General features: G+C 42.5%; 2 protein-coding genes across 4 annotated transcripts in view; one reads left to right on the top strand and one right to left on the bottom strand.

Annotated features, from left to right (window-relative positions):
• Nucleotides 1–15,695, top strand: part of LOC115095347 (zinc finger protein 33A-like) — a 30,463-nt gene extending 14,768 nt beyond the window's left edge. Inside the window, exons 5-7 of one of the 2 annotated variants that reach the window (XM_029608887.1) lie at nucleotides 3,579–3,686; nucleotides 13,264–13,371; nucleotides 13,847–15,695. In XM_029608887.1, the coding sequence (XP_029464747.1) occupies nucleotides 3,579–3,686; nucleotides 13,264–13,371; nucleotides 13,847–15,003 (1,373 nt within the window). In that variant the 3' untranslated portion in view covers nucleotides 15,004–15,695. The remainder of the gene's footprint in view (nucleotides 1–3,578; nucleotides 3,687–13,263; nucleotides 13,372–13,846) is intronic. The other variant, XM_029608888.1, reaches the window with a different exon arrangement.
• LOC115095349 (fibulin-7-like) overlaps nucleotides 1–15,706 on the bottom strand; it is a 158,593-nt gene that overhangs the window by 88,013 nt on the left and 54,874 nt on the right. The window lies entirely within an intron of this gene.

Genomic DNA, 15,706 nt, shown 5'->3' with positions numbered 1-15,706 from the left:
GTTTTATCAGACGCATACTTGCATATCCCCATCAGGCAGGAACAGAGAAAGGTGACCAAAATTATAAAGGGCATGGAATAGCTCCCCTGTGAGGAAAGGCTTAAGAGGTTAGGGCTGTTCAGTTTGGAGAAGAGACTAAGAAGGAATATGATAGAGGTGTACAAAATCGTATAAGGACTTCAATGGGTAAATATGAATCGGCTATTTACTCTTTTGGATAATATAAGAACTAGGGGGTACTCCAAGAAGTTATCAAGTAGCACATTTAAAATAAATTGGAAAAAAGTTTTTTTTCACTCAATGCACAATTAAGCTCTGAAATTCATTTCTAGAGGATGCAGTTAAGGCAATTTAGTGTAGCTGGGTTTAAAAAAGATTTGGATAAGTTCCTGGAGGAGAAGTCCATAAACTGCTATTAATCAATAGGGAATAACCACTGCTTGTTGCTGGCATTAGTAGCATGGGATCTATTTAATGTTTGGGTACTTGCCAGGTATGTGTGACTTGGATTGGCTACTGTTGACAACAAGATGCTGGGCTTGATGGACCCTTGGTCTGACCCGGTATGACATATCTTATGTTCTTATCAACGCTTCCTAAGGTTTGCAATAGGAAGGCAACACCTCCAGTTCAAGGCAGTGCCCTTCGGGCTAGCAACGGCTCCCAGAACCTTTTACAAAGGACCTGATAGTGGTGACAGCCTTCCTCCACAAGGAGGAGATTTGTCCTTCTGTACTTGGACAATTGGCTTATCAGAACCAGTTCTTTTCAGGAGGGGATCCTAGCTATGCAAAGAGTTTTGCAGGTGCTGGAGGAATTAGTTTGGATGGTGAACAGAGCCAGGAATTAACACGCCTGGGGGCCTGATGCGACACAGTCCAGGGCAAGGTGTTTGACAAGCCAAAGGATAGACAAGCTGCAGCAGCAGCAAGTTAGAACAATTTTGGTAGTACAAGCTCCTACAGCTGGGACGTATTCACAGCTCCCCAGCTTAGTGGTGGCAGCCATAGAAGTTTTCCCATAGGCAAAAGCCCATATAGACCCCTTTTTATCAGATGGTCCCCTCAAAGTCAGCAGTATTAGAGGATTTTACCACTCGCAGCACGAGCCAGGAAAAGTTCATATATAAATATTTTCAAATGTTATTTATATTCCGCTTTTCAGAACTTCAAAGCGGATTACATTCAGGTACTTCAGGCCTGTCAGGGGAAGAAAATGAATGAAAGAGAATTTAAAAAAAGTTCTCTTTTATATATATATAACAAGGAATATTTTCTTTTCTCTTTCCTCCTAAAATATATATATATATATATTAGTAAACAAATAAATCTGGCACAAAGTAAATAGATATTTTGCTACAAGGTATATAGATGTAAATGTAAAGCGCAAGCAATAACCTTCCTCCCCTGTTTCAAAAATAAGAAGGATTTATTGCTCCTACCCACAACGTATATAAATGATTTTTATTTATATTCTAAACATTTTATAAGGCACATAGCAAATATTTATACAGTTCAGCAAATCACAAATTTTTAAAGCAATTGAAAAACACATGCATTCTCTCATTCACACTAAGATAAAAATATGAACGTAACAACAACCTTCGTGGCAAGCAGCAAACACTTTTGCAAAACACTTGACAAATTAAGAATTACTATCCTGTAAACGTTGAACACAGACAAAGTAATTGTAAAATAGATTTTGAATTTCAAATGTTCTATTCAAAAAATCCTAAAAGATGCTACTTCAGTGAACACCAAGTGTCCGATGGCTCTGTAAAATTCCTCCTGCTATTAGCTACATACTTTAAATATCCAGATTGTTACTGCTTAAACAGTTTTCAGACGTTTGCCGAGCTCCTCAATGTCTTTACAGCAAGTATTGAGACCCCCGACAAAGGCCTGTTGTTTCGCCCTCTCACGGGCTTCCTCAGGGGGATGAGAGTTATTTCCACTTTTATTCCTTGAGATTCGGAGAAACGGTACATTCAGTTACATTGCAGCCAAATCAGATCCTATTTCCAAAAGCATTTGACACTGGGCGCTCTCAAGCGGTTAATTGTTAAGATGTGTGTTGCCACTGCAAAGTTAATAAAAACCATTTCACAAACTGTCCATATATAATTATTGCACAGCTAGAATTTTATATCTAACAGCCTGTTTCCAGAAAATCTCATGTTTTATATGAGTATCCTACCAAAACAGACGCTCTAATTCTAGCCTTTAAGTAAACTCATAGACTAATTTTTTAAACATAAGTTAACACTAACTTATAGCTTATATGCCCCTGAAGTTTCCTTATCACATCCAAACCATATTGTGTATGGCATGAAACTGCTACAGAGTAATGGTCTACATTCTTATGACACAAGCAGGAAGTCCCATCATTTAAACCTCTGAAGGTTATTGCTTGTGTTTTCTGTCTCTCTCTCTCTCTCTATAGATATAAGGATAGATAGGTATGGAATATAAATACTCCCTACAGTAAATTGTTCTGAAATGGGAGAAGAGTGGACCCAAAGCTCAAATTCATTTTTTTGTTTGATACTCTGGACCAATTTTTTTCTTCGAAAGAAAAAAAATCAAAACCAAAAGGAGGAGCCATATTTCCCCTGGTTATCTGGAGGGAACTCGCACATCAGCTTGGGCAACAGACTACTGGCGCCTTCCCTGTTGCACCACGTTATATAGAGGGACAGTGTTGGGCCAAAGAATTGCTCTCTGCCTCCATCTGCTGGTAGAAAGGACAAAATCCGTTTTATAAAACGTGTGGGCACCATTGCTGAAAATGCTTTCTTGTTCGTTTTAGTTTTAATCACCCGCTCGCCGGTATCTCCACCAGGGCGCCCACACCTCGACCAGTGGTAACCTAGACCCTCCTCCACTTCATCCTTACCCCCACCACACACTCCTTAACTCAGACCTCCCACTCAGAATCTGCAAACAAAAGATGAGTGTGATTTCACTTCCACGAGGAAACTAGGAGCAAAAGCACGAATGAAAGTTGTGTGCACACCGCTTAAAAAATGCTAAGTTATGCAGGTACTTCCAGTCCCTACCCCAGAATGCCCTTTTCCCCCTTCACAATTAAACCACAGAAATGTGCATAACCTGATGTCCAGGAATTCCTTGTTTAGGAATTTCCTTTCCCATGGTACAAATCCACCTTCCCTCACCCTATCTTAGAAGTTTTGGGCTTTGTTGCCTTCCGGTGAGGGCTGAAGACATCTCCCACCTTGTCTCATGCCATTGTAAGTCAGCAGTTTTCCAGTTGGTGGTGCCAGGCAGAAACTGATTGCTGACCTGGGGCAGCTGAATGAAAAACCATCTGTTTTATTAAAACCCTCCTTGTGACTGGCATTTCCAGCAGAATTTTCTTTTTTTTTTCTACAATAGCGGTATCCACCACCAGCTCCTTTTGTGGATCTTGAGGAATGGGGTTTCCCATTTTAGTGTTAAACTGATCAGGAACCTGCACCCCTCTTTCCTGAGCTCTGCGCTGGTGGCAATGCCTATGAAAACAGCAGAATGCTGAGCTGGCTTCTCTAAACATATTGTAACCATCTATTCCTGTGACAGACTTCCCCAGTGTCGCACCTGACATTTTAATCCGATTTAAGCAAGAGGGAATCAAGACGGAGCCCCATGAATCTGAGGAAGAAGGATACCTGACCTTCACAGGCACAGGTGAGGAACTGCAGGGAGCAGGTGATGCAGCTTGGATTAAAGCTATGGAGCTGATCCAAATACTTCATAGAAGACAGACACCTCCTATGGACCAAACACAGCATGAATGAAGCATTAATGTTAAGGTCCCTGACTTCCAGCCTTTGTCGTGTGGATAATTTGTTTGCTCTGTTTTCATTATTTCTGCTTTTCTTTTTTCATGTTCAGTTTTCTTTGATTTTTGCCTTTCATTTGCTTCTTCTCCCTTTTCCCACTCTCCCTCACCATGATTTCACCACGGCCCCTCTCTTTTCCCATAGCTGCTAATTCCATGTATTTATTTAATACTTTTCTATACCGACATTCATGATACAGATCATATCATATCGGTTTACAAGGAACAGGGGGGTAATAACAACATTAACCTTAACCAGAAGAAGAAGATGTACGAGCAAAAGTTACAATAAACAGGGGGTAATGGAACTGGGGAGATGGGAAAAAAAAACCAGAAGTACAGAGATAACTCAATAACTAGTTACAAAAAACAGCGAAGGCGTGTAATTAATAGGCCTTACTTAATAGACCTTAATAACCTAGCAACTCCATTCCCCTCTGTCTTTCCTATCCTGTAAAAAGTCTCTCCTCGTTCTCCTCATTGTGTTCTCCCTTCATTCCCATGTCTCTCTCTGTCCTTTCCCTTCCTCTTCTTTCATCACCTACCGTCGTTTATCCCCCCTTTAGTGTTTGCATTCATCCTTCCATCGTCCATCCCTATATCTGACCTTTCTTGGTGCTGCTCCAAGATGCAAACCCTTCCTCCCAGCCAGCAGCTCAGGGTTTTATTTTCTGTGTGTGTAAATGCAGTGCTGGCAGCCAGGGAGGGGCGGGCAGGAAGGAGCATGCTGACGGCAGTAAAAGGTGGGAGTGAGGCGAGGTGGTAGGAAGCAGTAAGGGTCACACGGGAACAAGCAACATGGAGGGAAGCAGGGCGAGCCCTTACTGTCGGCAGCAGTTTGGAAGGAAGTAAGGATTCCGCCGCAAAGGGCATATTCTGCAGCAGTTTTCTTTATCGTGATATTGTGGAAGCCTGTGTGCACTCCCTGTCGTGGCTCCTTTCCTGGGAGGGCTTAGCTGTAGCCAGGCAATTTGGCACCTGTTGTGAAGTGGAAAGGTGCATCCTCACCCTGAACACAACATACAACATATATAATCTCTGTTTATATGTAGGTATTCATATAGATATAAATAGCATGGTAAAAAGAACATAACATAGTAATGACTGCAGAAAAAAGCCAAAATGGTCCATCCAGTCTGCCCAACAAGTTTCTTAGGGTAGTAACTGCCCCTCCGTGCAGGTTACCCCCAAGCCTTATGTTAAGGATAGTAATATTTACAATCAAAACCTAGCAACTGTCAAACCTATAACAAAATTAGTGCTAGCAGCATTTTTATGGGGCAAGCAGCCTTCACGGTAATTCACACAATGTCGCTTGAATGTGCTCTGCTTTTGGACTTAGCTGTAGAAGCAGTCCTGTGCTTATTCCCTAATGTCTGCATATCAGTACTCCAGACCGTAAAAGTCGGGGCCCAGCATAGGTATTATCTGAATTCAGTTCCCCTTTTTGCCCCTGCCGTCAAAGCAGAAAGCAATGTTGTAGTTGTGTCAAAAACATCAAGGCTAATTGGTTAAGGGTTGTACTTCCCATGCTTTCTATTAGGGGTAGTAATGGCCGCTCTATGCAGATTACTCCCATGCACCCTTTTCTTCATTTAGGGATCCACATTGAATATCCCATGCCCTTTTGAATTTGTTTACTGATTTTGACCTCACCACCTCTTCCAGAAGGACAATCCAGGCATCCACCACCCTCTCCGTGAAGAAATATTTCCTGATATTGGTTCTGAGTCTGCCCCCCCCTCCGGAGTTCATCTCGTGACCCCTAGTTCTACAGTTTCCTTTCCAACGGAAAAGGTTTGAAGTTCCTGCATCATTAAAACCCTTTAAGTATCTGAACGTCTGTATCATATCTCTTCTGCACCTCCTCTCTTCCAGGGTGTACATATTTAGATCCTTCAACCTCTCATAAGTCATCCGATACAAATCCCAAACAATTTTGGTCGCCCTTTTCTGACCGCCTCTGTCCTGTCTTCATCCTTTTTGAGATACGGACTCCAGAATTGAACAGTATTCCAGGTGAGGCCTCTTCAAAGACAGGTACAAGTGCATTATCACCTCCTTTATTTTACTGGTTATTCCTCTCTTTATGCAGCCTAGCATTCTTCAGGCTTTAGCTATCGCCTTGTCACATTGCTTCTCTGCCCTCAGATCTTCAGACACTGTTACCCCAAGGTCCCTCTCCTAGTCCATACACATTAGTCTTTCACCCCCCCCCCCCCAATCACATACAGCTCTTTTGGATTACCACACCCCAGATGTATGACTCTGCACTTCTTGGCATTGAATCCCAGCTGCCAAATCTTCTACCACTCTTCAGGCTTTCTTAAATCACTTTTCATTCCTCTATGTCGTTGACAAAGAGATTGAACAGATCCCAAAACCAATCCTTGTGGCACTCCACTTAATACCATTCTCTATTCAGAGTAGGTTACATTTACCATTAGATGCTGTTTTCTGTCAGTCAACCAGTTTGTTGTCCAATCCAAGCTTCTTATTTTATTAATGAGCCTCCTATGCAGGACCATATCAAAAGCTTTGTTAAAATACAAGTAAATGACATTGAGTGCTCTTCCTTGATCCAATTTTCTAGTCACCTGATCAAAAAAGTCAATATAATTTGTCTGACAGGACCTTCCCCTGGTGAATCCATGCTGCTCGGGTTTGGCAACCCATTGGATTGTAGATAGTTCTCTATCCTTTCCTTCAGCAGAGTCTCCATTTATTTTCCCACCACTGTGGTGAGGCTAACCAGTCTGTAATTTCCAGCCTCCTCTCTGCTAACACTCTTGTGAAGAGGGACCTCAATTTATTTATTTATTTATTTATTTATAGTTTTTTTATACCGATTTTCCTGCATAGAATGCATATCAAACCGATTTACAATGAAACAGAATACGCAGGAAGTAAAATTCCTTAGTCTAATACATTTAAACGTCAATAACGAAATAATCTTAAACAAAGCAAAAAGCTAAACAACATTAATAAAAGTTAAATTATTAACAAAAACATAAATACAATTATATTAGAAGGAGCACAAAGGTTAGCACGAAGGGGAGCACAAAGGGGAAAACCCCTTTGTCGTACCCCTTCGTCGTGCGACGCCTGGTGTAATAGCGCCGTTAATCGGGTCGCCACTGGCTGGTCGTCATGACGTCGGGGGGGGGGGGGGGCGGGTCTTCACATCGCTGATTTTCTCTTTCTCACATCTCAGTTCATTTTTTCTATTTTTTTGGGTCTTTTTCTCCCAAGATGTAGTTTTCTTGAAGTGCCCGATGGTAGTGGGCTGCCCCTCTGTATCAGCGCCTGGTGGAATAGCGCCGTTAATCGGGTCGCCGCTGGCTGGTCGTCATGACGTCGGGGGGGGGGAGCGGGTCTTCACATCGCTGATTTTCTCTTTCTCACATCTCAGTTCATTTTTTCTATTTTTTGAGTCTTTTTCTCCCAGTGGCTCTTCTCCAATCTTGCAGCACTACTCCAGGGATCTAGTGAACAGGTCTTTTAGCGGACCCACCAGCACATCTCTGAGTCCCCTTAGTATACTGAGATGTACCTCATCCGGCCCCATGGCCTTGTCCACTTTCAGTTTTGCCAGCTCTTCTCATACATTGTCTTCTGTAAGTGGAGTTGCGTCTACCCCATTCCCATCTATGGTCTTGTCAACTAGCAATGATTTTTCTCTGTGGTCTTCTTTAGTGAATATCGAACTGAAGTATTTAATATTTCTGCCATTTCTTTGTCTCTCTCTGCACCTTGCTCCTTCTCACCTTTGAATTTCACTATACTACTTCGGGCCTTCCTTTTTTCTCTGATATATCTGAAAAATATTTTGTCACCTCGCGTTACCTCTTTGGCAATCCTTTCTTCCACTTGACTTTTTGCTTTCCTGATTTCTTTCTTCGTCTCCCTCAGTTTCATCAGGTATTCTTCCTTTTTGGGATCCTTTATATTTCTTGAACGCTGTTCTTTTTGCCTTTATTTTTCAGTCACTCCTTTGAGAACCAGATTGGTTCATTTTTCCTCTTACTTTTGTTTACTTTTCTGACATATAGATTTGTTGCCTTTGTAATAGCTCCTTTTAATTTGGCCCACTGTTCCACCTCATCCATTTTCTCCCAGTCTTCTTTTTCTTTCCTTTTTTCAAAATACTTTTTATTGCAAAAGTGGCATACAACAATATTAAAAAATATCATATATAATTACTGCAAAAAAAGAGGCAATCATTTTTCTTATTGTTAAACAAATACTACAAAACCCTTTCAACAAACCACCCACCTTGCAGACCACATCCATACCATGCACTCTTAATACATTCACACTCACTCACACGCTCACGCTTACACATTCTGTTCAATATCCTACTTCATCCCTTGTGGTGAAGGATCAGCCGGGAGCCAGCAGGTATAAGATTAAATATACAAAATAATTGCACATTTATCAACACTTAGAAAGTTGGCTTCACTTTGTTATTTAGAACCTGATTATGAGTCCAATTGGTGGAGTAGCCCAGAGCCAGAAGGTGGTTTTGCGTCTCTGATTTCAGTTGATCAGAGAAGTGGTTCCAGATTTCCACATAACAGGTCGTCGCCGAGTGCTTAGCAAACCTGATGTCCATCTACTCCGCTTGCATAGCCAAAATCATTTTTTCCTGCCATTGATCAAATGTCACCCAGTATATCAGAATGCATTTACATGCTAGCGTCATAGCCAGGTATATGAATTTAGCAACATCCGTCCGGTGTTTGAAAGACTGAGGCAATTTCCCAAGCAGAATAATTTTACCAGTTCAAAGCGGTTTTCACCTGGTGCACATCTGAACAGCCTGCAACGTCTTATCCCAGAAGACATTCAGCTGGGACAGCACACAAAACAATGAAGTAACATGCCAGGTCCTCTTGCATATTTAGCACATAATGGAGATGAGATGAGTTTCAACTTAAACCATTTTACATCGTCGAAATATGCGTGATGGATTAGTTTAAATTTCAGTTTCATAGCATCCAGACAGATGAATCCAGAACCAGTGGGTTATGCATCTCTACCAGCACGTGGAGACAGAGCAAACTGACATCACAGTATATATTCCCCTGCAGTGACATCAGCCTGCCAGTATTCTCCTCCTCCAGCAGGTGATGGACGTGCATCCCCTACTGGGGATTGCTTCAGATTTTAGAAAAGGAGAATTTAGGAGAATTCCTGCGGTGATACCAAATGGTCCCTCCCCCAGTTGAGAATTCCTGAGGTGATTTCCATGATCCTTTAGATGTGTTCCTTGGTCCGGTAGCTGGTTTTTCAGCCAGTGTGGACTTAGCTGATTTGTACAACTTAAGGACAGCGGGTGCAGGAAGCCAAGTGTAGCAGTGATGGCATATACCCTCTCCTCCCACAGCCGGAGACTGTCTCTTTACTCAGCTGGGAAGGGCTGAGCTCAGAGAGAGAGATCTTACAGAGACAGTGAAGTTCTCTGAGCTTGGCGAACCGTTCCGACATTCATCCTACCCAGAAGGGTTGAGCAGCCTCTTGTGGCTAGGCCCTGCTTCGATACTATTTCACAGCGTGCCGTGTGGTCGGCCACGTCTGTGTTTTTGTGCACTTTTTGCATATGTGATTGGCTGCCCTCTATAGGACGTCTTTTGAGTGGTGTGTCCTGGTATGCGTCCAACTTTTGGATGCTTAGTTGAGTCGTCCAGGCTTGGACGCACGCTTATCCTGTACAAAAATTTAGTTCTACTTTTTGTATGTGCTTAAGTTGAGCACTGCCTGGCTCTTGGATGCCCAGCTCCTGGCCACCTAAATTTTAGACGCATATTAAAAAAAATGAATTGCAATACAAATTTCTGATGCGATATAGCTCCCAACATAGGGCATTTATTGTGCACCTGTCCGATTACAGACCGATGTAAGAAGTGTGACAAAACAGCAGGGACTTTGGGACACTATTTTGGAGTTGTCCTAAGATCGCCTCATATTGGCGCCACATAGTATTATATGTTGATGCATCCACAGGTGTTGTATTACCGTTTACTGCTAAAATACTTCTTTTTAATGTTTTTCCAAATGTTTAGTTTGTGGATTCTTATCAGAGAGTATGGATACGCAAAATATTGTTAATAGCAAAGAAATGTATCTTAGAGTGTTGGCTTGTGACAGAACCTTCTACGATTAAGCTCTGGAAGAATCAAGTGCATCAGCTTTGTATGTTTGAAAAATGCATAGAAAAAACCGATGTCTGGAAGAAAAAGAAGGGCTTTCTGCATATATGGGACCCATGTATACAATCATTGTCCTCATGAGCGCGAAGTTTAATCTTGAATGATCTATGATTCTCCTGAATGTTTGATCTTTACTGTTGATAGATCTCTTACTGCTATGATCTACATGGGTAAAGGGGATGTAAGGGAATGGGAGTTGTGTGGGGCATCGGTATTACTGTAACTTACTGCTTGAACTGGATATTGGAAAGAGTCTACCAATGATCCAGTGATATGTGGTTCTTTGAAACAATAAAAAGATTCAACATAAAAAAAATAAATTATAATGGTACCTATAGCTAAGAAGCATAAGCGCCTTGCCTTGTGCACTGCCTCTCATATTTGGGTGTCTCAGCCTGGCGTGCCCTCTAACTTGTGCCAGTGCTGTTTTGAGGCTGATGATGTTATGGGTAAAGATGTGTTGGGAGAAATGCCTGATATTGGAACATCTTTGTCTGGTTCCATCAGAGGTCGGCGGCTCAGTGAGCACCGCTCAAGCGCCTCCTGTTTTTGGCATGGATCCTGCTGCTGTTTCTTGGGTAGAATGTTTCGGGGATTCAGGCACAGTTCTCAGTTTCGCCCAATCCTGTCAGCTCAGTTCCTCAGGTGGTGGCCTCTCCCTCTTCTGGTACTGCGTTTAAGCGCCGAGGTGCTCCTCATGTGGCAGGTGTCTCTGACAGGAATCTGGTGGGCACAGATGATGAGGCAGATCCTGACTCTCTAGAGGATGGTGAAATTCATCCGGGATTAGAACCATTATAGGACTATGTTGCGATTTTTATCATAGAGATGAATTGCTGGCCCTGATTTCCCAGATGCTGGCTTAATTTTCTCCATTTTCTTCAAACTCCTTTTTCAAGGCCTCCTTTCCATTTCTGTTTTCTTCCCTTCCTCCCAACTTCTGTCTCTGACTTTAATCTTTTTCTTTCGTGTCACCCCTCCTCTCCTTCCAGGTCTTCCTACCGCAGTTATCCAGTTCTACCATCTATTCGCTCCTCTCAGTTCTCCATTTCCTCTTTACTGATCTCCAGCTATCTGGCTTCCTAGTCTTTAACCCCAAACTGCTGTCTACTTTCTGGCAGTCCCATTATTCCCAAGCTGACTCTTTCTCCAATCTGCCTCTCTCACTTTTCCCAATGATCCCCTTTCAAGTATCCCCATCTCTTTATCTTTTTCTTCTTGTCATTCTACACATCTTTTTGTCTTGCACTTTCTCACCTCTCCCCATCCAACTGTAGAGGCATCTCTACTCGTCTTACCTCCATTGTTCCTTCAAGTCCACAGTCCCCCTATTCTCATCTTTCATTTACCTACCACTGTCTTCCACTCTCACCTCATGCCCAGCCCATCTTACTCTCTCTCCCATCTCTTCTCCAGTTATCCTAGTCCCACTCTGTTCTCATTCCTTCCCCAGCTTCCTGTTTCGCCCTGTCTTTTGCACCCTTCACAGCCCCCATCTTCCTCTCATTCCCATAGAAGCTCATGCTTCATCCCTGTTTTTCACTCTCCCTGTCTCCAGTACTTTTCTTCTGTCTTTTATCCACTGCCCTCCTTCCCATGTCTTCTCTGTTCCCCCAAACCTCCCTTATCCACCCTTTCTCACACCATCCCTTTCCACTGCTTCTCATGTCCTCTTTTCACACCATCTCTTGCTCTTTCTCGTCCCTTCAGCCCCATCTCTCACCCCATCACTATTCTTTCCTGGCTGCATATCACATCTCCCACATCCTATCAGCTCCCTTTCCCACAAATCCTCACTCATAATGCCCGTTTCCAGTTTCACGCCTGCCAGACTTGTACCTCAGTTCCACCAATCCCATTTTAACCCAGTCCCCATTCACCCACTCGGTCACCACCGACCTCCTGATTCTTGTTCTTCCTATATACCCACCTCTAATCTCCCAGTCCCTGCAAATACCCTTCCACCCAGTTTTGCAATCCCCACTCCTTATCTCAGTGCTCCAGGTACTGCATTCCCCACTAAATCCCCCAGTACCCATCCACCCATGTCCCAGTTGTTGCCGACACTAATCCCTCCAATTCCCATTTTTGCCACTTCTGATCTCAGTCTTAGCTCACCTAATCCTCCAGTCGTCACTCACTCCCCATCTCTTTTGCTTTCTCCACAAACACACCCATCCCCAATCCATGCTGCCCACACCCACCCCTATTCACCCCCACCGCTAATTTCCCAGTTCCCATGCTCTCCCTGATCAAATCCCCCAGGTCCCATTCTTCCCCCAGATAATCCAGGTGTTGCATCTTACCCCTTCCTCCCTGTGACCCAGCACAAATGCGAGGAAGAGCAGAGTCGGCTCCTTTCCCTCCCTCCCACATGATTCACAGAAGGAAGCTGTTTGTATTAATGATACACCTTAGATTTCTAGAGAGTCCTGCATGGTTCAAACAGCTTCTTAGGCTATGAACGATGCAGGAGAGAGGGGAAAGGCATCAGCTACACGCTTCTGGCTTGTGCTAGCCTGTAGGGAGGGAAAGCACTAATAGCTGAACTGCTGTTTTTGAATCTAGCAGTGGCTGCCAAAGATTCTTCAGCCTGACATGGGCTAGAACATTGGGGGGAGGGGGCAGCGACAGAGGTTTTTTCATGCCCGTGGTCTATGTTACATTTAGGGCCAGGGCAACAGTCTGATGTTGAGGAGCGGTTTGGTGATAAGAGCAGCAGACTATAAACCCAGGAAACCAGGGATCAAATCCCATTGCCACTCCGTGTGACCTTGGGCAAGTTACTTCATTCTCCATTGCCTCAAGTACACACGGATTATGAGCCCTGTGGAGACAGGGAAATACCTACAGTACCTGAATGTATTCTGCTTTGAAGTGGCTGAAAGGTGGAATATAAATGATGCCCTTAGAAGTGTGATGCACAGAACTGCTGCTCTCTCCTCCCATGCCTCATCCCAGTGATTTCTGGACAGGTGGGCTGGCACAGCATTAGACTATCTCTAGGGCAGTAGCACATATGGCTGAGGCCACATTGGCCACAGGCTTAGCTATGCCTCTGACAGAGGGTCATTAACTTCTTCCACCAAGATGTTTACATTTTCAGAGTTCACAGAATTCCCATCGTTTCTTTTCCCCCCAGGTGCTGCTTTTCTTAAGTCAGTATCCAGGACTCTGTAAAGGCTAAAATATTTTCCCATCTTTCTTGCAGACTGCCTAGGTTACAATCCTGATCCCACAGTAGAGATCCTGAAACTAGAAGAGCTTCATGTCGGCGACCAGCTAGAGGCAGGAGAGGAGGATACTGACCACAAGGACAGTGAGCAAAACATTCCTTTATATTAAAATACTGGCTATGGAGCATTTAAATCTTTTCCGTCAGAGGCAAAATATTTTTACTAGCTCTGAGTTACATTTTTATTAATATATCATTAGCATTCAGTCGCTTTAAGCTGACAGCTCTGAGGTTCAGGGACCCAGGTCCAGAATGAGTGAGCAGAGTTTTTGGTTAGTGACTGGAATCTGAGTGAGGAAAGGGAATCGCTGCAGGCACCGGTGGTAAGGATGAAATGCACAGAACCAGCAGGAGCAGATCAGACATGGGTCTGTTTCCCTCTGTTCACGTGCTGTTGCCTGTCTATAACTGTCTACAAGCAGCATCACTTCCTGTTATGTGTTAAATGGAACCTTAGCCAAGCAAATGTCTTTAAATAATCAGTGGGAGATATTTCCCCATATAGAGCCTTCTCCATAGCTGTAAAATGAATGATCATACTCTCATTTTTATCCAACAGATGATGGCTTTAGGAACAATAGCGAGAGGCAGAGAAGGTGCGATGGACAGCAGAGGGAGGAATGGAAACAGAGAGACCGCTTCAGAGATTGCCCCCATCCTTCAGCTGACTGTGAAAGGGTTAGCAGCAGAGTAACACCACTCAGGGTGAAAGAAAAAATCCAAGACAGAGAAACACCCAACACATCTCGTGAACAAGAGAGAAATTACTCCCCATGTCCAAAGCTTGAACAAACTCAGATACTCAATGAAGAGGAGAGATCATTTAAAAATGCTGATACTTGGGAAAACCTCTCTACAAACTCACATTCTGTTGGGCACCAAGAAAAGATTGAATATGGGAACAAGTTTATGGAGAAGTCAAATCGCACATGCATCCAGGACTATCAGAGTAGGGAGAAAAAAAATATAGGTAATAAAGGTGAGAAAAGAGGCCATAAACGAACATTTACAGTACCTAGAAATATTCACATACAAAAGAAACCATTACAATGTACTCAGTGTGAAAAATGCTTTATCTATCAAGCTGTGCTGGAAAGACATGTAAAAATTCACTCAAAAGGAAGAACTGTTCAGTGTACTGCAGGTAAAGGAAAGTTTAATAGGAAGTCAGACCTCACAAAGCATAAAACATTTCACCGAACCAACAAACTTTTCAAATGTACTGCTTGTGAAAAATGTTTTCCATTTAAATCACAGCTTACAAGTCTTCAAAATTTTCACACACCATTCAAATGTTCTGAATGTGATAAAAGCTGCAGTAATAAATCTGATCTAAGAAAACATGAACTATTATCCATCAGAGAAAAAGTATTTAAATGTTCTGAATGTGATAAATGCTTTGGTCGGAAAAGTCATATGCAGCGCCATGAGCTAACCCACAAGGGAGATAAACCATTTAAATGTGCTGAATGTGATAAATGTTTCAGCCAGAAAGGGAGCCTGCGAGTGCATGAAATGATACACAGGGGAGAGAAACCATTTACATGTTCTGAATGTGATAAAAGCTTCAAGCGTAAATCTGAACTAAGAATTCATGAAAGAATGCATACGGGAGAGAAACCATTTAAATGTTCTGAATGTGATAAAAGTTTCATTCAGAAAATCCACATGCAGCGCCATGAAATAACCCACAAGGGATATAAACCAATTAAATGACCTGAATATGATAAATGTTTCAGTCTGAATGCATGAAATTATACACAATGGACAGAAATGATTTAAATGTTGTGAATGTCATAAAAGCTTCAGTAATAAATCTTTTCTAAGAAACAGTGTGTATAAATTGCTTACATCTCAGCCTCAGGGGAAACTTAAAACATGAAGTTGCATATGAAAAATACCTAAACTGTGTCTTAGAGGAAGACAATTAGGGCAACATACAGTCAAAAATGGCTAGAACCTCTGTGTCAGCTAAGTTGTTGGAGAACTCATATAAAGTTTGTTATTGATGGTATCATACTCCTTATTGTTGAATAAAATATATATAAGCACATTGGAGATGGTGTGGAATGCTGGGTACATGTGCTGCTATTACTGCCTTTTAGAAGATAATTCAGAAAACTACTCAGGATTGGTTCAAGCAAATGATGAATGGAATCCAAAATTCCTTTTGTTTAATGATCCTATTAAGGAATAACTAAAATTCTAATAGCTGCTAGATAAGAACATATGAAATTGCTGCACACTGGAAAAAAAATGTTTGCTCCTAGAGGTTTTGGATGCGTACCAAATGGAAAGACAGCAATATGGAAAGACAAAATTCAAGTGTCCTTGAGTACTAGAAAATAGAAAAGTGGGTTGAAGAACTACTACCTGGGGAGTTAAAGAATTGACAGTTGGGGTTGCGGGGCAGGAGGAG

This window comes from Rhinatrema bivittatum, chromosome 7, assembly GCF_901001135.1.
Source record: "Rhinatrema bivittatum chromosome 7, aRhiBiv1.1, whole genome shotgun sequence".
NCBI lineage: Eukaryota > Metazoa > Chordata > Amphibia > Gymnophiona > Rhinatrematidae > Rhinatrema > Rhinatrema bivittatum.
Note: the sequence above shows the minus strand (reverse complement) of the source record. Positions and strands in the feature narration are given on the sequence as shown.